This window comes from Trypanosoma melophagium (assembly GCF_022059095.1).
Source record: "Trypanosoma melophagium isolate St. Kilda chromosome Unknown ctg1segment0, whole genome shotgun sequence".
NCBI classification, from domain to species: domain Eukaryota; phylum Euglenozoa; class Kinetoplastea; order Trypanosomatida; family Trypanosomatidae; genus Trypanosoma; species Trypanosoma melophagium.
The window spans coordinates 18,051-43,798 of record NW_027125132.1 but is presented as its reverse complement, the minus strand read 5'-3'; the positions used below and the strand labels follow the sequence as shown (position 1 = coordinate 43,798).

Genomic DNA, 25,748 nt, shown 5'->3' with positions numbered 1-25,748 from the left:
AGTACATAAACGGCAAATATGTTTTTATTTTTATTTATATATTTATTTTGTGTTACTTTGTGTTTATGTATCTTTTTTCACCTTTCCCTTGTAAATGACATATCTTGATGTTGAAAGGAAGACTCTGCGGGGCTACCAGTGGAGATCAATGAATCCCAGCGCCCGGCCGTGGTACCCGCCGGGAGAAGCGGCAACTAGTGTGCCCACCACAATGGTGCGTCGTCAGAACGACCCGTACCATTTAAGTGCTGTGCAACGACCACCAATGCCACTCTGTGGTGATTCCGACCTCAGTAGTATCCGACTCGAATCGCTGAATCTGGAAGTGGCGGCAGCAGCGACGCCAGGAGGCGTCATTCCTTCACCAGCTGCGGCGGTGGCACCGGCGCAGTGTAGTAGAAAGGGACCGTATCGCAGTAAGCCGCTTTTGGATCAAACAGTCCCACTTTTTTTTGAGACGCGTAGGAATAAGCAGCACTGGATGGTTGGAGGTTGGACATCAGAGACAGCACCCTTGCGACTGGGCTCAGGGACCCCATCTTCACTTGAGTCACAAGGTGACTCACAGGAAAACACCGCCACACAGACAGAAGAAGTCTGCAGCAATGCAGCACCGAAGATGTCGATCCCTCTCCCTCGTTCTCAGCGTCTCGCCGAGTCGATCACAAATGCCAGTCCGCTTGCTCCCAAAACTCCTGGCTCTTCTGGTACTATTATATTTACTACTACAGCTACAACTACAACGAACACTAGCACCACTACTAGTACTACCGCTAGTGCTACTAATGCAGCTAGGACAGGTACTACTAGAATAACCAAGGCTACTGCAAAAGCTTCTGCTTCTGCTGTTGCTGCTGCAGCTACTACTACTACGGCCACTTCTTCTTCTGGCGGTATTACTACTACATCTACGGATAGTAAAAATAGCATTAATAATAATAATAATAATAATAATAATAATAATAATAATAATAATAATAATAATAATAATAATAATAATAATAATAATAATAATAATAATAATAATAATAATAATAATAATAAAACTGAAACTCGTTTTGCCCATGGTAGAATGAACGATGGTGTTGTTTCTGGAAATGGTGAAAGTAATGACGATATTGCGGCTGAAGACAACGCCGATATGCAGAATGGTGTAGATGAAGTTGGTTGCGAAGGAAATTGGCAGAGTGAAACGAGACATCTCTCGGCTTCTTCTTCTTTAGCCTCTGGAATTTCTGTTGTACCTAAAAAGGCACGATCAAAGGCAAAACGTGAGGAAAAATGGACGATTGTGCAAGGAAAGGGTAAAATAGAAGCTGCTAGCCCAGTGTCACAGCTGAAGAAAGCCACACAAGCAACGGTGGTTGTGAAGGTACGGGAGAATGGGGCCGTCGTCCGCCTCCCCGACTTGCATCCTGTGGAGAAAACAAAGAGTAAACAGCAGCAGCAGCAGCAGCAGCAACAACAACAACAACAACAACAACAACAACAACAACAACAACAACAACAAGAATTCGAAAACAACGTTAAGGATGAGACAATTATCGAGGCAAAATCAAGGCGTCAACGAGAAGTCCGACGAAGCAAGGGTACTAGTGAAGATGATGAGCTACTTGAAAGTCTGTTGAATGGTGCAATGACTCCCGGTTCCATGTTCGGGACTACTGGTGGTAGCAATATTCTTACAAATGCTGCTGCTTCTGCGTCTGGTAGTGGTGGTGAAGAGGTAACATCCTTTTCCATCATGGGTGTGCCACTTGCCAGTGTTGCACATGGTGAGCAACTATTACTGCCGTCGCAAGTACCTACACGTCAGAAAAATGCATTACGCATATTTCTTCGTTCCTTGTCCATGTCTGAAACGTCAAATGCTAAGACCCTTCTCTTGCAGAGAGCCCTTCAGGGTATACCGGAAAGTTGTTATCATCAGTGTCCGTCTTTGGTCTGTGCAATTCTTCTTGAAACCAGTGACAGTTGTGTGGATGTGGAAAAAAGCCTTCAGACATGTTACAGAGCACTTCAGCTTGCGGAGAAGCACAAACTTGATACATTTGAGATGTTAGCACGTCTTGCCATTACGCGTACCTTCGCCCGTGTTATTGACACAATGGATGCACGAACTAACCTGACACAGGCAGCGAAAATTGCCATAGCTAAACGTGAGAAGGCGGCACTAGGCTGGATTGCCATGCAGATGGGTGTCACACTTGAGATATCCGGTCAGTTCCCTGAATCTCTTGCTTGGTACGAGGCTGCAGAGCGACTCGCTCGTGCCACAGGGCAGCAACAGTTGCTTTGTGATGTACACTGCTGTCAAAGTATTGCCTACTCCGCAGTAGGCGAGATGACGCGGGCGCAACGAGCGTACGAGGCATCACGTGCAATTCTCCCACAACTCCCGCGTCACCGACACCAACGACCATTGCAGAACTACGCACAACTCAAGTGTCAGTTGGGTGATATGGATGCTGCACTACAGCTGCAGGAAATGGAACTTGAAATTGCAAAGGAGGCAGGTGATACACACGCCTTGTCGCGTTGTATGGGAGCCATTGCGTTGACTAAGCGCTTTCTCGGCCGATATGACGAGGCGGCGGAGAACCACATGGAGGAGATGTGTGTGCATAACGCCCATGACCCACGTCAATCGGTAGAGTCTCTCACTGGGGCAGCCGCCTGCTGGCGAATGGGTGGACATCTACAAAAAGCCCACGATTACTGCACTCGTGCTTTGCGACAGGCACAACAATGTCAGGACCTGACAACAGTCGCTAAAGCATTGGTGGAATTGGCTGAGGCGGAGTTGAGTATGTCTCGTTTAGACCAAGCACAACAACACCTGGGTGAGGCTCTCGCAACTGTAGCACGTGTAGATGAAGCAGAACAGAAGCAATACTTGGTAAAGGCAGCTCTTTGTGAAGTAGAGTGGCGTTGCTGTAGCATATTGGAGCAAGTGCATTTCCGCAAAGGTGAAATGTTTGAGGCCTTGCAGTGCTCCGATCGATGCCATGTACCCAACACGGCTCATGTTGCCCGTCTACTTCTACGTCGTCAGCGTCGTGCTAGTGCGTCTCAGGAGGTGAAGGATACAGAGCTTGTGAGTCGCAGCGCTATTGAACGTCTGCTGCGTCGACCATCGATGTCTGGCTGGCGCATTGTGTGTTACTCACTCCCATGGAACGAGGGACTGGAATTCACGGCGTACGTTCTTTCACTTGATAAGGATGAAAAATTGACGTGTGTGGGTCACCCGCTTCGCATGCGGGATGAGTTGGTGGCGTTTATTTGTGGTCCAAACGCAGTTTCACGGATACTTGATGCCCCTCTGTGCGCAGAAACGGGTGAGCGTATTTACGGCGATACCCCACTGTGGCCGCAATTATACTCAAAGGTGGCGTTTGACTTTCGGCAGTCGTCTGAGAACGCGGCGCGGGTTTCATTACTTACTGAGGAACCGCTATACTGTCTACGATTACTGTACGACGGGTTTATTAAGCCGTTGGAATCAGATATTACAGATGTGGCGGGTATGATCTTTGTCGGCGATGGCGTGTTTAGCCGATTGCCGTTCCATGCTTTCCACGACGGAGAACGTTATCTTGCGGAACGCTGCTGCACCAGCACCTGCTGTTCCATGGCGCTTCTCTGCACGCACTTTGCAGAGCACGAGGAGGAGGAGAAGGAGAAAGAAACGGAGAACGTGCAGGATAGGAAGAATGAAACACCACCGGTGCGGCGTTGTACAGTTGTGGACGATGCTAGAGGATCGGTGACACTGTTAGACCCGTGTCTTGCTGCAGCAGCGGCGGATGATGTGTGTGTGCGGCGTGTGGTGATTGACGCGGATGTGGCAGAACTGCAGAAGGAGACAACGGCAGGAACAGAAGAAGTAGAGTTGGGAAAAGGAGAAAAAGAGGAGACGAAATCTAGAGAGAAAAAAAATGATGATAAGGAAGCAGAAGAACTGTGTACAGATGCCGAGGTTGCGGTAACGCAACAGTTACTGGGTAGTCTGCATCGTCGTGGTAAAGTGAAGGGCGTGCGCAATACACTTTACCGGGCGGTGCATGAGGCGGCCGGCGGGGTACTTGAACTGCGACTTCGTGCACTACCGGAGGTGAAGGAAGACTACTGTGGTTCCTTTGTTGGGGCCTCAAGTGATGTTATTGCGAGTCACTCAAGTGAAGTGGCAAACACGTGGGACCTGCGCAGCTATCAACTCGTTGTGTGCACGGGCGTTGGCACCTACGGTGGGTTATCCATACATGAGACAGGCATTCCAATGTACCGCTCACTCCAATACGCCGGGGCACGTCGCATGTTGTTGGCAACCGGCAGTCGTGTGCCGTCGTGTGATCGCATCGCAGTTGCTGCAACGATGGCTGCACTGAATGGCCACAACATCGCCGCCGCCGTTCGGGCTGCATATCTGCAGTGTATATCCGAGCAGACACCGCTCTTTGATTGGGCGGGATTTTCTTTTGTGGGTCTGCCGTTGTGATGATACATCTGTGCCTATATATTTACATATAGGTATATATATATATATATATATGCCTTTTGATAGCGTTATTCCGTACATAATAAGTGATATTAGCACAGAAGCACTCCGGTGAACAAAGAAAGGGAGGTGAATGAGAACGTATGAAAATAATATTGATTTTTTTCACACAATCGTACAAAACAACAACAACAAAACCCAATTAAAAGAAAAAAAAAAACGAAATAAATATCGAGCAATATTTGCATATTTCCACAGACACCCTACCCCTCTTTCCGGCATGATCTTGTTGTTTTGTGATGCGGGTTTGGGAGGTGCTTAACGAAACAAGACGGATAAAGAAAAACAACAAGTACAAAGAAAATGAATGAATGAATACATGAATGAAAGAATGGATGAATGGGAAAATAAAACGAGACATCAACATCGGTACAAATACTGGGCAGGGGGAAAATGATGAAGAGGACAGGAAACAAAGAAACATGAACTCAACTTTTTTTTTACTTGCGTCTGTGTGGTGTCTCCGAGAGACACGCGTGCGTATCGACAAGCACGCACGCACTCTCATTCACACATCTATATGAAAAACAGTTTTGCGCGAAGGAGAAGGGATAAAATAATAAAAAAAAAGGAACAAGGAAGAGAGAAAAAAAGGTACATACGTATCCTTCTTTTGCATCTACATGCCTCTTATAGTATGCATTATAGCTTATTAAGTTCATACTTATGCGTGTCAAGGAGGGTGTGTAAGCCGCTGAAATATGTATGGATTATTCTTCTTTTATGAATTTATCTATCTATCTATCTATGTATGAGGGGTGAATTCGAATTACATCCTCCTACAACTTTATCCCGTTCATTTGTTTGCAATGTTTCTCTCTTTCTGCACAGATTCCACTTTTATGATGGGAGGATGTAAGGAAAGAGACAATCCGTGTTCACGACAGGGAGAAAAAGAGGGGCACGGGGTGAGGTCGTGGGATTGAGTGGGGGTGATTTAAAAAGCCTTTGGAGGAAATAAACACATGGAAAAAGCAAAAGCAAAAAGAAAAAAAACACATAATATAAGGAAATGAAACTTGATCTAAAATGATGCCAAAACAAGAGAGGTCGGAAAATACAATAAAATGAGCAAACAAAAAATAAAAAAGAATAAGGTACTGACAGTAGCAAATGAGCGTCATATTCCCCCACCATTCCTCCCCTTTTTTTGTAAAACGCATTGATCCTTAATTTTCCATGAATAGGTACAGCGCGGATATATCTGTGTGAAAGAGAGAGGGGAAAAAAAGAGAAAGGAAAAAAAACTAGGGTAGATTGAAGGAGAGACGAGTGAGTGAGTGAGTGTTATAATTTCAACACAGTATCAGCTCCAAAGGAGGATGACGCAGGACTCCTCCCTTCAATTACTTCCACTACTACCATCCTCTTCATGTCACATGAGTTCTTTCAGCGATTTATTTCTATTTATTTTTTTTTTTTTTCTGTTTTCTTTTATTGTTGGTTACCTTAGAAAATATGAATACTTAAAACGCATTATATTAATCTTTGTTCTGGTTCCTCATGGTACAAAGAGATACAATCACACACAAACAAACACAAAAACACAGTAAGGTTGTTGTCGACCAAGATGTTCCCGATGTTAATTATTTAAAATGATAATACTACCAAGCAGTTGTTGCTTGGACTACAGTATATATATATATATATATATATATATGCTATTCTGTCTTTCTCTTTTTAACCATTTTTCTGGAGTGGTGTACTTTAGAGACTCGAACAATATTTCTTCTTTTTTTCCCCAACCGTCTTGTTTATTTTTTATTTTGCGCGGGTAGAGACGACTTACTTAAACCACAGGTAGCAGAGACACTATGGCCCGTGCACGCGCCATCGAAACACGCCTAGAGAAGTTGCTGCCCTCCCTCGAGGAGTACTTCACGAGTGGCTTTCTAACCCGAGCGGAGACACAAGATGTCGCACGGCAGCGAACACATTGGGAGTACCGTCTTGTTGCGAAGCCGTTGTTGCTGTTGGATGTGCAGAACGCTGTGGCCTACGAGTTGGGTCTGGAAAGGCGGATAAGGGAGTACTGTATAACAACAAAGCTGGTGTTAAGGCATCGCTGGGCTGTACTGGAACGTATTGAGTCTATCTACCGCATTGGAATAAAACACTTAAAGGATCCTGGTGAATTGGAATTGTTGAGGAAGGATTTTATTAGGTTTTTAAGGGATCACGAGCGCCATTCAAGTCTATCCGCACTATATGGTGAACTTATGGTACGACATCCAACACGCACAGACCTTTGGGTAGAAGCCGCACTCTATGAAGGTGTTGAGATGGGAAACATCGACAATGGTCGGGCAATTGTGCAGCAGGCTATTCTTACCGCAGGAGCGCAACCAGAGGTCTGGAACGCAGCATTTCTCCTTGAGCTGAACTTTGCTGATCGTCTCTTGTGTAAGTTGGTGGAGGAAGAGTTACAGAAAGAGAGCGAAGATAGTGATCACGACATTGTGGATGAGCTTCGAAAAGAAAACTCTGCACTGGCTAGTGTAGTGGTAGATTTGGCTCTGGTCAAGGCAGTTGTAGAGGAAGCTCTTGAAAGTCCGGCCTGTGGTCCCAAATTGGTACAACAACTGCTAGAGAGCGCTACACGATTCAGCTACACCAAATCTCTTGTGGAGATGTTAATGGAAAATTCCGCGTTAAAGATGATCTCTGCATTAAATCCAAAAAGGAAAAGTACTACCGCATCGCATAACTGGACAGATAACGGTGTATCACGATTCCTGCAAGAATACTTGACTTTTGAGACACGTATGGTGGAGCACAAAGTAACTGGAGATGCTGCATCATATCTACGTTGTATGGGACGTGTTAATATATCAACTCCGGAGGACCGCAAGATGGCATGTCTAAAGGCATTCATTGCCGCATTGACACTCGCCCAATCGGATGTGGGGTCATCATCATTGTTACAACGACTGCGAGATGCGGCGGTGGAAGTGGTAGTGTTGCAACTGGAGTCTTTGCAGAAGTTTATTTCAGCGAGTGGTATTTCGGCTCTGTGTCGTCTTCTTCTTTCTGGGAAATTTGTCGGGGTTATTGAGGCGCTGCAATGCTTGTGTGAGTGGAAAAAGACATCAGCACAAGAGCAGCAACAAAAACAGCAACAACGGTTGCTGCAGATGGCACATTCATCGGCTGAGCGAGTGCAGTCTCTACTCGAAGCGGCTCGCGAAGTAAGCATTTCTGCAAAGAAGACAAAGCATGAGGGCAAGGGAGTTACATGGCGGTTATGGCGATTTCTTCTTCCAAGTGACCGCAAGGCGGTTGAGGCTTCTACTTTACAAGGGGATGCACGCCTCGCTGATGACTTTGATGTGGAGCGACTATTGCATTCTCTGCGAGATGTGAGAGATGATGAAACGTTGAGACGTGCTGTACTACAGTTCCTGCGGGAGTTTCACCTTGTAACTGCAGAGGATGAACTTGAGGAGGGACTTCAACAATTGCAGTTCAGCAATAGCGCGAAAACACCCATCACCTTGTGGAGGATTTTCTCTTTGCTGGAGGAGCGTTCTGAGATGATAAAAGCGACACCCCGTTCAACATCAAGAGATGATGATGATGACAGTTCCAGCGAAGATGAGGACGATAAGAGTCGCAAACGCAGCAGTGGTAACAACAGTAACAGGAAGAAGAATAAAAACAACGAAACGAATAAGCATAAAAAGAGAGCACTTGCTACAGATGACGAGAGCTACGCCGTCACCGGTTTGAGGTTTCTCGCAAGTGTGCCAAGTGGGACATTGGATCGGGCAGGAGAGGAGGAACGTCTTGACGGCTGCTGGGGACTTGTCTCTGCTCGAGTACGCACACTGACAGGACTACAGTCCACAACCCGCGCCGATTTCACTGCGTGTTTGCAGAGAAATACAAATAAATCATGGATGGAAGGCGTTCGCTTTGTTCTACGTGTGGCACGTCTGTGTGAGCCGCTCCCCCGGCAGGTGCATACTGACATCGCCATCCCGTTCTTTGAGTCACTGGCGCTGGTGCAGGGCAGTGTTGGGATTTCTGCCGCCATACGGGAGGCACGAGATGCCCACGAGCGTTTACTTGCAATGTACCACGCAGCACCGAAAGCGATAGGCGAATATCTCCCGCTTGTACTGCACGTGCCAAGAGGTGAAGGTGTCAAGATGCGTGTCTCTCCTGGGGAACTAAACGCTGCAGATTGGACGCGACTCGTGGCATTTGAGCGTAGCGTGGCAAAAGATTTGTACCGCGCGAAGGAGACAGCAGCAAGGGCTCAGAGGACAACACTGGCGCCTCAGCAACTCCTTACCATGCTTAACGCATGCTAAAAAAAAGGAACGAGAAAGAAAAAGAGAAATGAAAAAGAGAGTGAACATCTTGCAAGTAAGTAAAGAGTAAAAAAAAAAGAAATACACATACACACACAAAAAAAAAAATGATCCACACATTTGTAGTGTGGAAAAGGAATGAGTGGGGCGGGGAGCTGGGTGTAGTAAGTGCACTCCTCTCCCACTTTTTTCTTTTTAAATTCTTCGTCTGTCGACATCCCTAAGATGTCTCGGGTTCCTTTGCTTGTTTTTTCTATTGACCCCCCTCTCTGTTTCTGATTTTCTTTCTCTCTCTTTCTCTCTCCCTCTCTTTCTTTACGTTTTTGTATGTATCTACCATCTACACGAGATAGATAAGTTTGGTACACGCTGTGGAAACTTTATGCTCTCGCGTGGCCTTGTATGGGCAGCGCGCAGCCCCATTAATCGCGTTGAGTGCCGTACGTTTCGCGGTACCCCCAACATATCTCGTAGCACAGCCTCATTCTCACAGCTGTCAAGAGAAAGAAGAAGAAGAACAAGAACAACAACCACAACCACAAATACAAGTACAGTAACAGTAACTTCATCATTATCATTATCATCATCATCATCATCATTATCATTACTGGAAGCTTCTTTGGTGCGTGGCGACCCACATTCTATCGTCGTAGCTTTTATACAGGCTGAACACCGTGCCGAGCGTTGCGCTCTATGGCGTGTTCTTTCGTGCAGTGCGTCGAGAGATATTCTTCTTTGCGCGTGTGCTGCAATGGTGACTCCTGTAGCTTCGTGGCCGATGTTTCTTACAAGGCGACTAAAGGTACCTCGTGAGGGCAAAGATGCGGCGTTAATGTCTTCTTCTTGGAGGGTTTTTTGCTTCACTCTTGTCAAGAGTATTCTTGCTGTTTATCCTAATACTGGTATAACGAAGAGTAAATCTGTCTCTAGCGAATGTGGTTCTGCATCAATTGGTCTTTTCTGTGCCACATGTCTGGCACCAACCCTGACGATTGGTGAAAGATTGGCTCGGGCATCCTGCGCGGGTGGAAATGGTATATTTTCTACATCATCAAAAGCAGCTACTGCTGCCGCTATGGCTTTCGCAGCCTGCTGTTCAGTAGTTGAACCCAACACGCAAGAGGCTGATACCGCTTGGCTTCGACTGTGGACAAGCATGACATTTGTACAAGATGATGCGCTGGACCCTGCGTATATTCGCTGTCAAGAACTGCAGATTTCTTGCCTTCTCCGCTCTGGAAAGTACGATGAAATTGAAGATTTACTTCTACAACGTATTGATACACATGCTCTGCAGCGCATGACTGACGTAACTCTTGCTAAACTGTTCCTACTGGATTCCATGGGTTCGGTAGCACGTTACCGTGTCCTTGCGGCTCTTCTTGAGGCGACAAAGGGAAAATACAAGGTAGTGGAAACGGGATTGGCTCTTCGCCTATCTCCCTTTGAGCGGGGACGTAATTTGCCTAGTGTCACCCGAAGTAGTATTCTTTTTGCCAAAGTACTACGATGCTTGGTAGCGCAGGCGCATGATGAACCGTCGATTACCAATTGCCTTCGTGTGCTACGTGATATTGAAGGACTTTCTCGTATCTCTAATTCGTATGCCCTTGCAGACTCTCTAGTTCCACATGATGCTCCTCTCGAATCCATTATGACGGCGTCAATGAATAAACAACGCGCTTTACTCCTGGCTACATTAGTGGAAGCTGTTAATGAAGTGACAGATCTAGCGTGTGCCGTTTTCCGTCGTGTTTCTTCTACTTTTATTTCTAATTCTACTGTCGCGGCTAACACTAATGATGATAGTGTGGACAGGGAGTCTGTGGAGGCGGCATTAAAGGGGTGTGTAGGTGTACTTACAGGACTTTTTACGCTCTGTGCAGGCCGACGCGGGGAGCTTCCGCAACGACGAGCGGAGCCCGAGTGGAGACAGCGGTTGCAGCGTGCCACTGCTGTTCGTTCGCATAAGTACGAATTGCTTTGTGCCGAATTACCGCACGCACAGCTCAGTCGATGCCTAGCCACACTGCTCGCCAATGGCCATCTGCTTGTGGGTGGCGGTCTGGGCTGTCGTCTGGTCAAATCAGACTTTGTTGACCTGAACTTTTACTCCCTCGGTCTCCTTGGTTTACTCTACCACGCCACACGTGTAGGAGAACAACGACAACAACAACAAATGGACGCCTCTGCGGTAATTCAGTCTTTGTACCAAAGACGCCGAGAGGTTTTTGGCGAAGATGTTGCAGTAGCGCCGGCACTGGATGCATGCGCTGCTGTGGGGTTCACTACCACGCCGAGAGTGTGCGAGACGGCTCTGGTGCACTACGAGTCTAACGCACCGAGTATCAATCTTCTTCATGCACGTTCTGCTGTAGCGGCTGGTGGAAGCGTTGTTGTTGATGATAGCTTTGGTGTTTGGTTGCGAAAAGCCACCTTGACGCTCTCGCGATAGAGTAAAGCCGTATATCACGGATCTCTTCTTGCTTCTGTGTTTGTATGTCTGATTTTTTTCTCTTGTCTTATGATGTGTTGTGTTGTGTTGTGTTGTGTTATGCTGTGTTTTCTATTTTTATTTTGTTGGTGGTCCTGTATTGCGACGTTTTATGGTTACTCTTTTTTTTTCTTTTGCTCTTACTAGCTGCTACCACGGCTACGTACCCAGTGAAAGTTAATGACGTTTTATTTATTTATGTATATTATTTTATCTCTTACTTATTTCTTTGATTTATTTCCTTTATTTTCCTTTTCCTCCTAATTTCTTCCCCTTTCCTTTTCCCTTTCCCTTTCCCTTTCCCTTTCCCTTTCCTACTCTGTTTGTTCCTGTCGCAGCGACTCCACGAGCCAACATGAAGCTTAACATCGCCTACCCCCGCAACGGAACAGTGAAGCAGTTCGAGGTGACGGACGAGGTTCTGCGCCGCATTACCCTCACCGACTACCGCCTCGGCAACGAAGTGGACGGCGCCATCTTTGGCGAGCCCTTCCAGGGCTACACCTTCAAGCTGCAGGGCGGCTCTGACAAGGAGGGATTCCCAATGGTGCAGGGCGTCATGGTGCCCCGCCGTGTGCCGCTGCTCGTGAAGCGCGGCGCCGTGGGCTTCAACTCGTTCCGCGGGTACCAGGGCGAGCGCCGCCGCAAGTCCGTGCGTGGCTGCATCCTCGCCAACGACATCGCCGTGCTGAACATCGTAGTCGTGAAGGTTGGACCACAGCCAATTGAGGGCGTCACGGACGTGTCTATCCCCCGCCGTCTCGGACCCAAGCGCGCCAATAACATCCGTAAGCTCTTCAACCTCTCACGCGAGGATGATGTGCGCAAGTACGTTATCCGCCGCAAGGTGACCAAGGAGGGCAAGAAGGACCGCTTCAAGGCACCCAAGATCCAGCGCCTCATCACAAGTGCAGTGCGGGCGCGTCGCGCCAAGAAGTCGAAGATCGCCATTGAGAAGGTCCGCAAATCCGCTGAAGAGCGCCGTGATTACCTGCGCCTCGTTGGTGCCCGCCGCCGCGCTGCTCGTCAGCGCAAGGCCGCCGTCCACCACACCCGCAAGGTGCAAATGCAGAAGCAGGAGGTGGCCGTGTTCAAGGCCAAGAAGTAATCATCAGGAGCACGCCTATTGTTTCCTTCTTTTTTCATTATTTTCTTTGCTATAAGCAGAAATAAAATAATACATAGATAAAGGGATGGGAGGAGGTCTTAGGTAACGGATCATTGACTGGTCCGTTTCCTTCCTTCCTTCTTTCTTTCCTTTTTTTTTTGATACCTCGTTTTCTGAGTTTATGTACATATAAAACAACAACAACAACAACAACAACAGCAACGTATAATGTTCCTTTCTTTTTCCCTTTCTCTCTTTCTTTTTTCTTTCTTACCCCCTTTTTTTTACATTACGCGTACAGTGGTGTGGGAACAAAAGGGTTTATCATGTCTCGCCGTTTGTTTGTGCGAAACATGAATGGCGAAATTTCTTCCACATGGCGCGGTGGAGGCTCTGAGGCAAACACGATGGGCGTTAATATCGCTACATTTGGTGCCACTGGCATTTTAGGCATGCATATACATCACCTCTGCTGTTACCATGGGTTCACTAGCATCTTGCCATTTCGTTTTCGCGCAGGTCTTGCAAGTGGTGTACGTACTCTTCGCATGGCCGGTGACGGAACTGTTGGTCAGAACTTTGATACTGACTACGAAATTGACAAGGAGTTTGTAGTTAAATCAATATTAGAAAAAGTAGATAATGTCATAAATGTTGTGGGTGCTTGGCAGGAACCGACAGTATATGAAAATAGCCAATCTTGGTTCTCAATGGAAGCAATCAATGTAGAATGGCCACGCATGCTAGCGCGGTGGTGTCGAGAAATGGGTATTCTTCGTCTAACTCATATGTCAATGGTGGGTGCCGATCTTAACAGTCCATCGAAGTTACTGCGACAAAAGCGTCAAGCAGAACTTGCAGTTCTTGAAGAATTTCCTACCGCTACTATCATTCGAGGAACAGACATTTTTGCTGAGAACGACTTTAGCTACTCTAAATATTTAAAGGCTCAACGTTACTTTAAAATTGTTCCAGTGCCAAACAATGGGAGGCGTATTCATCAGCCCGTATTCGCTGGTGACCTGGCAGAAGCAGCATGTCGCTCAATTCTACTGGATCACACTGAGGGACGAATCGCTGAACTTGGTGGACCAGTGCGTTTTACAACAAATGATTTGTTGCGCTGGTGTTCAGAATGTAATGGACAGTTACACCTCACCTGGCACATGCCTACTTGGATGTGGCGTATCGGATGTACACTAAATGAGCGACTTCCGATTCATCAAGGCTTGGGCTTGGGTACACGACCACCAGCTTGGAACAAGGATTGGCTTGACCGACAATTTATTGACAATTGTGCCACCCCAGAGCGTGACCCAGAAATGTTAGACTGGGAGGACTTTGGTATCCCTCGTGAGGATCTGTACAGAATGGAAGAAAAGTATTTCATCACATCAGTGATTTGGTCCAAGGATGCGCCATATTTGGATTTCGGTACGCGCATGTAGTTCAATTCTATTTGTTTTGTAGTTTTTAGTACGGGTATCGGGTTTATTCTTATTTATTTATTTATTTTTTTCTCTCTCTCTCGCTGTGTGTGTTTGTGTGGAGGGGGTGGGGAAGGGTTTGGTGGGTTTCGGACTTGGAGGTGGTGGGTGGGAGTGGAGTCGTTGCTGGGATGGGGGAAAATGAGGAAAGAGATTGATGGGGGCAAATAGTCCTATCTGCGTCTATTTGCGTGTGTGTCTTTTTTTTCTTGGCATGCATGAACATCTGCACATATGTATGATGTTGAGTTAATAGTATTATTCGAGAGTAGAATTAGGCTTTTTGTTTGCTTCTAGTCGTATTTGGAGGAATAAATTCCTCTGAGAGGTTATTTCGTATGATACTGCATACCCTGGGATGCTGCATGGAAAGAGGTGGGCCTTTTTCTTGTGGTTTCCGGAAGTATTTTTTAAAACTACACTTATCTAGATTTCTCTTTTTGTTTTTCTTTTTTGAATTCTTTTGTTGATGAGTCGATGTATGTTTTTTTTTCTCTTTATTATCTCTTTCTCTTTTTCTCTCTATTTATACGTCCGTTTTTTTCTCTCTATGTACTTGGAAATCTGTATCAGGTTAGTTCTTTCTGCTGAGAGGGGAACATATATGCGGTACACGGTAGAACGATGCAGATTGAGTTACAGTCATTTGAGTTCAGAGGAGCTGCGTCTCCTGCGGGATAGTTTCATCCGACTCGATACAGACGGTGACGGGTTCGTAGGGCTGCAAGATCTCCAAACAGCCTTCGGTGAAGAAGTGCCAGCAACGTATGGAGGTGGAGATGAGATATTTGATTTAGAATCATACCTTCAGCACTTTTCAAAGCATCTGGCGGTGGTGAAGCGTCTGGTGACTCCGGCAAGTGTCGAGTTGTCAGATGACGAGATACTTCTTCTTGATTCATCGTTTGAAAATATGGATTTAAATGATGATGGTTACATTGATGAAGAGGAACTCTGCGAGGCACTTATGGAAAGCCTAGGCGAATGCAGTGATCTCACTTCCACCTTGTGGCTGACGGGGGTTATTATGTCACAGGCTGACCGTGATGCCGATAGAAGACTTTCCCTTTCAGAGTTCATCCTCGCATTACAAGAGGACAGCGGCGTGCTTCCGCATCAACTCATCGCGCTTCCATCGAGTTACCGCGAGAAGCGAAGGCAGCTTCGAGTTTCCAATAGTGGTAATGGTAGTAATACTGTGATGACACCGTTGCACCAATGCTTCTCACCGTATGAGGTTTTTATGATGCTACGTTCTATAGATGCAATTGCACGCGAAAACTCTATAGTGCCTGCCAGGCAATTTTTTGCTATTCTTTTAGATGAGTTTCAAAAGTCATTTAAACTTCTTGAATGTACACTGGAAGAGTTGGTATCATATCTTTGTCGAAGATCACTTTTATTGGCTCCATACATTAATTCTATAGGCAGTGTAGATTGCAAAAGATTTTGCGACATAGTTGTGGCGGATCCTAAAAACATGCTGTTATCTGTACCATCTTTTCTTTACCGTTTGGAGTCTTCAATGCATTCTCTAGCAGATTTTTCATATGATGTTGGCCAACGTCTCACTATTCTTCTTGCAGAACTTAACCCAGAATACGTTGAGATATGGCAACTTGATGAACTACCGCAACGATTAAAAAATGGTTTACCTGAATTAAATGAAACAGACTTAGGGATCATAATTAGGAGTTGTACCACAGCTGCAGAGGTTACGTATAATCAGTGCTTTTCTTTACAACGGTTAGTGCGACGGCTAACTATTCGGTACTTTGTATTACCACGTGATTACACAGGAAAATCTTGGCGACGTTTGAGTCCCTTAGAACGAAGCCAAATACGCTCTCATTTGCTTCATGCAGACGTGGAGAGTTGGTATAGCATGTCCCGTGAAGAGGTCCGCGTATTTATAATGAGAGACATGCTCAAATCAGATGTCTTTTGGGACCAGGAGCATATAGCTTTGCTTGTGGCATCCTGCATCGAGTCAATGATGTTTTCCCAGAATTTATCTCCGAATGAGTTGCGTGTGATGATGGTACAGGAGATGTGGCCTCCCTCGGGTAATATGATAGATGAACCCTCTAGAATGGAAATTGCGGCTAAAATGACAGAATTAAACCTAGGATGTGAGGGATTGCATGTGGTCCAAAATACCATTAGTCAACTAGATACCTCTGGTAGTGGCATGATTGATGAGGAGTTACTCTTACCTACTCTTTACAATGTTATAAAAGAGCTAAAACCACACTGGAAAAATATACAGATCGATAGAGCAGTCTGTGACGCTGTATTGGGTTGTGAGGCTATGAGGAATGATCAGTGCGTTAATTGCAGTGGACTCTTGAAATGTTTGTTACCGAGTTAAATTTTATGAATTTTTGCCTTGCTGTGGTTCTCTTGTAAACATAGAGACAAGGAAGAGATTTTCTTTAACTTTGCTCTGTTTTTCTCTGTCTTTACGTTTCTTCGATAACTACAGGGTTTTATAAGATAGACTAGATCACCATTTCCCCCCACTGACTGACACTAGTCTTTGGCCGTGGAGGACTTTCGTTCCCCTCTTTTTTTTACTGTATTATTATTATTATTATTATTTTCTCCCTGGAGATGCATAAATACATATTTATTTATTTATTTCTATTGGTGTCTCTTTAACGCAACAGTTTGGAGAGTGGAGGACTGACGAAACTCCAGAAATGACAATCGTTGAAATTAAAAATCCTCATTGTGTATCCCTCTCTCTTTTTTTGTGCTTCATGTTTCCTTCTTCTTTGCCTTCTCTACTTATCCACTTACCCAAATATACTCTCGCTTTTCTTTTTTTCTTCCTTCTTTCTTCTCTCTCCCATACATATATACATATATGCATGGGCAGGCTTCTAATCGTGAGTCAAAAAAAATGACCTCATGCAAGGGTAATTCAACACCTTTGGACGCACCCATCTTGTGTCAGATTCGAACTGGAGTAGCAACTGGCAGTCAACTGGTGGGTACTGTGCTTATCTCCCTTAACAAGACACTACACGATGTACGGACTCTTTTGTGTGCACTGGCTTCAGGAGAACGCACAGAAACGCAGGAGAAAGAAAATCCAGAAAACAAGAACGAAGTAAATAGGGCGAAGAAAAATGGGTCGGGTCTACCGGTTAACGTAACACCAGAGGAAGTACAACGTCTTCGGCAATACCCGCTGCACCCATTTGATTATAAAGCCCCTTTCACGTTCGTGCAGGGTGGAAGCGCCCGATTTGTTTCGCTAGAGCGCGAAAATTCTCTTCGACTCGTTGATGTTGTACCACTTGTCCCATTGATATTTCGTGGTAAATGCGCGTGGGAGATGGAGCCACCGCCGCCTATTGTGCAAGTACAACGAGGTAATCGTAATAATGATAGTGGTTGTGTGAATATTCGTAAAGCATTCGCTGTCGTGTTTGTGGCACATGGACGTCCCGGTGCTTTGTTACCAGAGCCGGTGTTGCTGGAGCGTCACATGATGCAGCAGACAGCGTATGGACGCCCATTTAGGTTAAATGATCTTACAGCTTTGCTTAATCAATGGAATGTGAACGTGAAGGATTGCTTTGGACGCACTGTACTACATGAATGTGTCTACCTAGGTGCAATGGAGGCAGTAGCGTATTTGCTTAAATTCCCCTTTGTAAGGGTTAATGAACAAGATTCACAGGGTAAAACACCTTTGCATCTTGCGGTAAGAGGAGAAAATAGGGTTATTGTATCATCTTTATTAGATGCTGGAGCAGATATTCTCATTGCCGACAACGCTGGGAATACAGTGCTTCATCTTGCTCTTTGTCGCCGTAATGACTATATGGTCGAATTGTTATGTAGGCGACTTCGAGCTAAGGGTATTTCAGCCAACGAATTAAATATCTACAAAAACAAATTGGGTTTCTCTCCTATTGATATATTTCTACTATACTCACCCACCTTTCAACAACTGTGCGGGGAAGGGGACATTGCTTCTATTAAATTTCTTTGCAAACATTATTTATTTCCTCGTGATTTAATATTCCAGTGCGATGAATTTATTCAGCAATCTGCTTTACATGTGGCTGCTGCTGCTGGAGACGTAGCCGTCCTTAAATTATTGTTAGACGATATGGAACTAGAAAAAGAGGGAAACACTGTGATGATAAATAGTCGCTGGCAAACCCCTTTGCATATAGCGGCGGAAAAGGGACATCTTGAAGCAGTGAAATTTCTGGTCGGAAGGTACCAAAAATGGCTTTCAATGAGGGATATAACTGGTGCCACACCACTTATGGCAGCTTTGACTAAGAAACGTCAATTACATGTGGTTAATTATCTCTTATCATCCTCACCACGAGGAATGCTCGCACCAAACGTTTGCGACAATACTGGAATGAGTGCATTACATATACTATGCGAATTTGGTATGACAGATGCTGCCAATTCCCTCATTGTTAACCATGGTGCTGACGTTGCATTATCTGAGAGTAGTTGCGAGACGAGACCACAATATCTCACAATGACGTGTGAAGAAGTTCCAAGACTCTCAAAGTTGAAAAAAAAATTATTGAAACGAAAAGAAGTGGTGGTTCAACAAGGTGTAACACCGCTACTTTGCGCCATCCGTGGAAGGGTCAAATCTGTAGATACCATTGAGATGCTGTTATCCTGTGGTGCAGGGAGAGTGGAATATGAAGTTATTGAACTTCTCTTTTTTTTACTCACAAAAGAACACTATAAATTGGCGGATCATGTGGTTAGGACAGGTTTGGCAAACTCAATAAATCACAACAAACTTATTAATCGCTTCTGTCGCATGAAGCATGATATTGGTATTCGATGGTGTATAGACCGGGGTTGCTGTGACCTGAACACTTCTGAAGGTGCTGGCTACCCGCTATCAGTGAGTGCAGCTGTGGGGGATGTTAAGGCTCTAAACTACCTTCTTAAGCATGGGGCTGACCCAAATGCTCCCACTGCGGAACATCCGCCTCTTCTTATTGCTATCAACGCCGGCCATGACGCTGTGGTAGAGCAACTTGTAAAGGCAGGTGCCAAACTTACATCTTACGACGCCTCATGGAGTGCACTGTGTGCTGCCGCCGAGCGGGGAGCCGTGTCGGTAGTGCGTGCTATACTTGGTTTGCAATTGCTATCACCAAATGAGGTGTTTCTGGCGTTACTACATGCTATGAAGAAAAACGTTAACGAGAGAAATCGTGCGGTTCGTGAACAGGTCTGCGTGCATCTTGCGCAATACTTTGATCCTAGTGTGAGTGGAGACATTCATCCAACCGAACTTCTTCACCTCGCGGCGAGTCGTTCTTTCTTTGAAGTGGTTTGGGTTCTTGCAAAAAGGTTTCTCACATTACCGATTTCAACACTACAGAAGGTACTGAATGATGCCCCACCACCTCCGAAAAAGACATATATTATTGTAGAACCAACAACAATTCACTCAAAAAAGGCTTCAAAATTTGGGGTTAAGAAAGTATGGGATCGTTTATACGTTGCGCCAAAACCTTTTAAACGAATGATATTTCAACGACCAGATAAAGATACGCTATATTATCGCCTGTATATGCGTGATGTATTTAGCTACTGTGCGGCCGCTAAACAAGAATCACTTTTAGAGTACTTGCTTTTTGATCTTGGAATGAAGCCATGGTCGGGACCGGATTACCGTGGTTGGAACGCAGCTGACTATGCAGTTACTTTGCAACAGTACAAAATTGTGAGAATGTTTGTTGTTATTGGCTTGGCTCCTCTTCGTTTCCACAATGTTCGTTCTAGCACAAGGTTGGGAGCTCTTTTGTTGGCAATGACTGGCGTAAACAAAGATGTTAATGAGACAGGTTTATTATCTTGTGTCATCCGCAAACTTGCAGAGACAAAGGAAGTTATACTTGTACGACAGATTCTTCTAGATACATGTAGACAGTATGGGTTAACAGATTTAAATGCTGCTGGTGAGTGGTTAGATGAACTTATTCTCCATTCTGTTAACAGTGGATCTATGGATCTCCTGCGTCTCATGACAGAGGAATTCCATGTCAGATTGTCCCAACATGTAAGGGGGTCAACACAACCACTTTTGTTAGCAGTAGCACGCCGCGATATTTCAATGGTCTCGTACCTTATCCAAAGTGGTATACCTGCTCGTTTAACTGGACCTATTCCCGTGAAAGCTCTCACTTCCACTCTCCGTTCGCTGCACTCTGAGAAACGGGAAGTTTCTCCACTGTGGCTGGCGGCACGACTGGGCGACACCGCAATGGTGGAACTGTTGCTCTCCACTGGACCCTTAATTGTGGAGACGTGCACAGATACCACAGTGCGTTGCTGTGATGCCCTAAAGGCACTAATAGATGGAATTCCACATCGTTTTTCACCGCATCATGACTCTATGGTTGCTCAAACAGTGACAGCGTTGGCTAGGGCTGGTCATGTTTATTCGCTACCTACTATTCTGCGTGAAGTCGCAAGAAAAGGAATGACACAGACAGTTGAAACCCTAATTGATTGCTACGGGCCTCGTGTAATTGTGGAAGACATAATCTCTAATGAGATCTGTTCGCTACACTATTTAATTAGAAATGATGCATTATGCCTGATTTTAAAGTCCCTAATTATAAAGGAAATTATGAACTCTACGGAGACAGAAGTAGGAGGGAGAAGAGATGTTACCACTGCGATACTTCGTACTGAATTTAAAGTTAACCCTATAGATTACGCTCTCACACACAATTCTGTGAAGGGGGCGTTGCTTCTTCTTGCACTGGGGTTATGTGGGAGCGGTGAAGAGAAGAGAAGTTGTAACCAAAAAATATCTCGAGCTATTCGTTTATGCATTAGCAGACGTAAAACTCAAAATATAAACTACTCAGTACTTCACGCAGTAGTTGAGCTACAATACCGTGACATTCTTGAAATGATTCTCAACGAGGGTATACCCTTACAAGACCTAGAAAAATATGAAAAAGAAACGAAAAACAATGTACCATCTCTTTCTTCACTTTTAGCGTTTTACTGTGATGGGATACACCACCGCCTTCTTTTATCATCATGGGTTTCCAAGGCAATGACTTTCTCTCTATTTGATGTACCGTACCGCATTTTTGCTCGGTGTAGCTGTGATGAAGAGTATCGGAGTTTTCTACAATATTCTAACTCAAATGGAGATCTTGAGAAGGCACTGGACTTTCAATATGCTGGGTTACCCAGAGAATTTATTTTGTACCTGGTCTCTGAAAATCATAAGTCATTTTACTTTGAAAATAAAACCTTCTGTATCGCAGCATTAACTCCATTGGGATGTGCTGTGACGGCTGGGAAATTGTCATGGGTTCAGTGGTTGGTGTTCAGCGGTGTATCTCTAGTGAACTGCAATTCCGCTGTTGCGAGGAGAAAGCAGATGGGGATAGCTGAGCTTGAATATAAAAGAAATCACAATAATACGTCTGAGAAAATGTACCATTATGAACTTCTTTTCACTGATGAACGTTATCAGGTTAGTCCTCTCTTACTTTGTATGGCAATAATTGTAGAGAGTGCTAGATCTCGTGATGCTGAGTTGTTACGACGGCAGTCAGAAATCATGCGTTTTCTTCTTACAGGTAACAAATGTTTAAGACGTGAGGAAGTGAATCCACTGGCTATTGCATCGGCAGGGTTGATGTTGTGGGACCTTCTTGAAGCTATTATCGAGGCAGCAGGAAAGTTGGAAGATAATCCCACAGATGGCCGTTTCTTTTCCACCATCACAGATAAGGAGATACCGCCTATCATAGGGAGAGCAATTGGGGTCGCACGACATGTTATGCATAAAGCGGCTCGCTGTGCTCCAAAAGATATTCTTGTTAATATTGCGAAACACTCTCAACGTACTGATATTGAGGAATCTTCCGATGCCAAGGGAAATTCAATTCTTTATCACGCATTGTTTCATCCATCGCGATACGCACTTGAGTTTTTCTTAGAGTTGCGTATTCCTACAACTAATCCATGTGATAGAGACACAAATCGTACCCCATTGATGATTGCTTGTCAACGTGGACAGCTATCATTGGCGAAATCTCTGGTGGAGAAGGGGAATTTAAACGCGAGGGACCGCTATGGAAACACAGCGTTGGTGTTAGCTGCTTATGCTGGTCATATTAAGGTAGTAGAATACCTCCTCGAGAAGGGAGTTGATCTCTCTATTAGAAATACTCAAGGGATGACTGCTGTTATGGCGGCGGCCTTCGCTGGTCATGATGATGTGGCTGTTTCTTTGGCTGAGAATTCCTCAAACATGAATGATTTTTTCTCTCAACAGACGACGTTATTACATTGTGCTGCTGTTGGTGGTTGTTGGCATGTGGTGATAAAGGTATTGAATACTGTGGAAAATGTAGATCTCTTAGCAAAAGATTCTGACGAGTTTTCAGCTGTTTATTTGTCTTATGCTATGGGTAACCATCTGGTTCTTCGAACACTTTTGAATGCTGCTATGCGTAAGGGAATTGAACCCTCTCCTTCTCTTGATGTGGAACGTCATATACTTGACTGTTCCGCATCATTACAGCACTACGGTTGGCTAAAAAGAGTTTTGCAGACGGGTTTTGCTCTGCTTGAGGAGTCTCGCCATCGATCATCTGGTCAATTAGGTGTTCGTCCCGGGGAGATGACATATTATTGCGCTATCAATTTAAGGAAGTTTAGTGGCGCTTTACTCCTTTGGTGTGTAAAAAACAATAACATGATTGGAGTCCGCGTTTTAGCAGATATGAATATCGGGGATGATTGCGATGGACTTCATGAAGCAGCTAAGTGCGGTTTCTTGAGCATAATAAAACTTCTTGTTAGTCTGGAGATGAGTGATCCTAACAAAAGGGACAAAAACGGGAGACTACCATTTGAAATCGCTGCAGTGCACGGACATTTTAGCTCCGTTTCTTATCTACTTTTGCATACTAAAGTTAACCTTGTGCAATTGAAGACACCCTCTGAAAAAAGTGCTCAAAACACTTTTCACTACATCGCTTCATTTGGGGGAGCAGAGACTCTTCTTGCACTAATTGAAATACTAGAGCAGAGGGAGAGTGAGACCAATTGGTCTTTAATGGCATCAGAACTGCTTGATGCCTTAAATACTCCAGACTCATATGGGATGACCGCTTTTGAATCAGCTGTGGCAATGGGGAACCCTGCTGGGGTATTACGTGTTGCACAAACCTTAAAGAGACTTATGACTGTCTCGAAACGGGATAATGCGTTGACGATTTCAAAAACAGTACTTCAAAATCTCTCAACCATCTCCCCTGCAGTTCGGGTTATTCTGTATGATCTGTTTAGAGTTACGGAGGTAGCTACCACCGTTGGATTTGGACGGAATCAAATGAAACGCTTGACATTTGCAGATGTACGGCTAATAGGTATTAATGAGTTACAAAAGGATGCATTTTGCACTTCTGAAATTTCGGGTCTTTTCACGTTACATCATGAGGTAGCCGTTCAATCTTCACTTTTGAGAGGATTACCTTTTAGAATATCCTACGAACCGGGTACTCTAGAGAAAAAGAGTATGAGGGAACAGGTTCGGTTATTGCAGTGGTTAACTTCCTCACTTGTACTTTCAAACTACGAGAATTGGGATGGCGACACCACTCCAGAAGTAGTAGTACTAAAGTTGGTGTCACACCGTTCTGCTGAATTTGCTGATATCTCTTCTGGGCATCTGCGACACTCTTTGTACCTGGACTCCCGTAGACTACTGGTTCCTGACCTCAACAAGATAGTTAATTGTACGAAAAAAAAAGAGATTATGCGATTACGAGCCGAAGCTGAAGAGGAATGTCTCTTATTGACAGAGAAGCTACAAAGTTTTCCACATCCTGCATTAACAGGGGGACGGGTTTTAGTGGACTGGAGCGGTGGTGGAATGACAACAGAAGCCATTAAACGCCTCATCTACAAGGGTTTGACAAAAGTTGCTGGATTTATAGACGAAAAGTTAAGAGAGTGCCTGTATGATGTTCAAGAAGCAGATATGACTTCTGTAATTGGTTTACAAGAAGATACTTTACTTAGTACTTGCATTACATTCCATTACACTCATGAGATTATTCAAAAACGAAAATTATCTCTAGGAAGTGGTGGATGCATCATCCTATTTAGCGATGACATGATACAGGATGTAGATCACATACTCTATTTAACGGTCTATAACAAGATCTTGGCAGATGCTAATTTACTTCGTATTAGTTTTATTCGAGATAACTTTGTAATGAAACTTATGAAACTTCTCGTTAAACGAAAAGAAACTGATAGGTTTAACTTCAAACTAGAGGTTGATGACGGTGTGTTGCATGAGTTTCCGTTGGAGTTGCTGCATACCTTAATGGAAGAAACAATTGAGGCTCTCGCATCTCTTATTATTAAACCAGCTACAGATATAAACAAGTTTCACTCTTCACAAATTGTGAGTGATTTCTTAAATCGAAGCTTTCAATCTGTAGTCGTTATTTTTTCCCCACAATATCTACCATTGGTTGAGTTTTCAGAGGGAACTTTGATGTTGCGTTTGAATATACAGTTAGCTCCCACACGGTGCGAAATTTACGCCTGTCTACGTCATAACGCAGTGGTATCTGAGATTGAACGGTTGAAGGGGGAACTCCTTTTTTTGACTTCAACTGTTGCTACGCGTCTCAACGAATATCTTCCAACCTGTACATTGGTAATAGATACTGCTTCCTTTATTGAGGGACAAGATGAAGAATATGTTCTTTCAGCATTAAATCTCTTGTGTCATAATAATAGCGTTTATGTACTGAATCCCCTCATCATGGGTATTTTACAAGGATGTGCCAGACCCCTAGGTGACATAGTGTGCCGCTATGTTCGTCAAATAACACTGACTTTACAAGAGTATGGAGATGCCACCTGTGTACTTTACGATAGTGGCAATTTTATTTATAGTTGTTCCCTCTACTGTGTTGAAAGGAGAGTTTATAGAATATCCTCGTGGAATCTTCTTTCTGCAGAACAAATATATTCATTACTGATGATTCAGTTGACATCATTGGAACCCCTGGCGCCTGAACTTATTGATACATCTAAGGCCTTTGCGTGCTGGACACAGGTACATGGTCCTCGTGATCTTCGTCTATATCCCGGATCCCAATGTAAATCTCTAAGGATAAGAAGACGAAACGTTTTAAATTTACCACTAAGTCAGGCCATTAATGAGACCGTAGAATTTAAGGGAGATTGGCACTCTATTGAGATTAATAAAGTAAGCGGTAAATTATGCTTTACCGCCCCCCAAAAGCCTGGATACTATTACCAGCACATACTAATGGATGGGCACCCGTTGTTCAATTCCCCAATTTATTTCGAGGTACTTCCGGATGACAATAGTAGAAAGAAAGAAAAATGTGCCTCAGATTGAATATAGTGATGGCAAGGGCGCCTTTCTAATGTGATATTGTTGCTGCGGCAGAAATATAGCCCCTCCCCTCCCCCAAAAAAAAAAAAAAAAACAAAACTTTGGGGAAACCCACAGATATTAGTATTGTGTAAGGTAAAACTGTAGGGGCAGTGGGGACCTTATCATTGGCATAGAGCACTGTTGGGATGAAAACTGATTCTCTCACTGTAGTTTAGTGAGGTTTGCATGGTGTTAATTCATATATCATGTAGCGGGTGACAGTGGCTTTATTTTTCAATCCGTCGAGGGGAGCTTCAGGTGCTAAACTTATTATCATCAATTTTAACACCACTCTGTCGTGGGTAGCCTTTG

At 44.5% G+C, this 25,748-nt stretch overlaps 7 protein-coding genes across 7 annotated transcripts; all 7 read left to right on the top strand.

Annotated features, from left to right (window-relative positions):
• Positions 1 to 148: 148 nt before the first annotated feature.
• On the top strand, positions 149 to 4,501 carry LSM04_006745 (uncharacterized protein; the record flags this gene model as incomplete). The annotated part of the gene is made up of 1 exon (XM_067335130.1): positions 149 to 4,501. One exon carries the CDS (start codon positions 149 to 151, stop codon positions 4,499 to 4,501), a length of 4,353 nt encoding a protein of 1,450 aa, XP_067195308.1.
• Positions 4,502 to 6,375: 1,874 nt separating this feature from the next.
• On the top strand, positions 6,376 to 8,877 carry LSM04_002222 (U3 small nucleolar RNA-associated protein 6; the record flags this gene model as incomplete). Its single annotated transcript, XM_067335129.1, has 2 exons — positions 6,376 to 8,188; positions 8,261 to 8,877. The coding sequence occupies 2 exons, from the start codon at positions 6,376 to 6,378 to the stop codon at positions 8,875 to 8,877; spliced, it is 2,430 nt and encodes an 809-aa protein (XP_067195042.1).
• Positions 8,878 to 9,259: 382 nt separating this feature from the next.
• On the top strand, positions 9,260 to 11,332 carry LSM04_004210 (uncharacterized protein; the record flags this gene model as incomplete). The annotated part of the gene is made up of 1 exon (XM_067335128.1): positions 9,260 to 11,332. One exon carries the CDS (start codon positions 9,260 to 9,262, stop codon positions 11,330 to 11,332), a length of 2,073 nt encoding a protein of 690 aa, XP_067195160.1.
• A 394-nt stretch (positions 11,333 to 11,726) lies between these two features.
• On the top strand, positions 11,727 to 12,479 carry LSM04_007846 (Ribosomal protein S6e; the record flags this gene model as incomplete). The annotated part of the gene is made up of 1 exon (XM_067335127.1): positions 11,727 to 12,479. One exon carries the CDS (start codon positions 11,727 to 11,729, stop codon positions 12,477 to 12,479), a length of 753 nt encoding a protein of 250 aa, XP_067195380.1.
• A 326-nt stretch (positions 12,480 to 12,805) lies between these two features.
• Positions 12,806 to 13,927, top strand: LSM04_003378 (uncharacterized protein; the record flags this gene model as incomplete). Its single annotated transcript, XM_067335126.1, has 1 exon — positions 12,806 to 13,927. The coding sequence occupies one exon, from the start codon at positions 12,806 to 12,808 to the stop codon at positions 13,925 to 13,927; it is 1,122 nt and encodes a 373-aa protein (XP_067195106.1).
• Positions 13,928 to 14,570: 643 nt separating this feature from the next.
• LSM04_006525 (EF-hand domain) lies at positions 14,571 to 16,337 on the top strand (the record flags this gene model as incomplete). The annotated part of the gene is made up of 1 exon (XM_067335125.1): positions 14,571 to 16,337. The coding sequence occupies one exon, from the start codon at positions 14,571 to 14,573 to the stop codon at positions 16,335 to 16,337; it is 1,767 nt and encodes a 588-aa protein (XP_067195299.1).
• A 534-nt stretch (positions 16,338 to 16,871) lies between these two features.
• Positions 16,872 to 25,397, top strand: LSM04_001926 (Ankyrin repeat-containing domain; the record flags this gene model as incomplete). Its single annotated transcript, XM_067335124.1, has 1 exon — positions 16,872 to 25,397. One exon carries the CDS (start codon positions 16,872 to 16,874, stop codon positions 25,395 to 25,397), a length of 8,526 nt encoding a protein of 2,841 aa, XP_067195023.1.
• Positions 25,398 to 25,748: the final 351 nt, after the last annotated feature.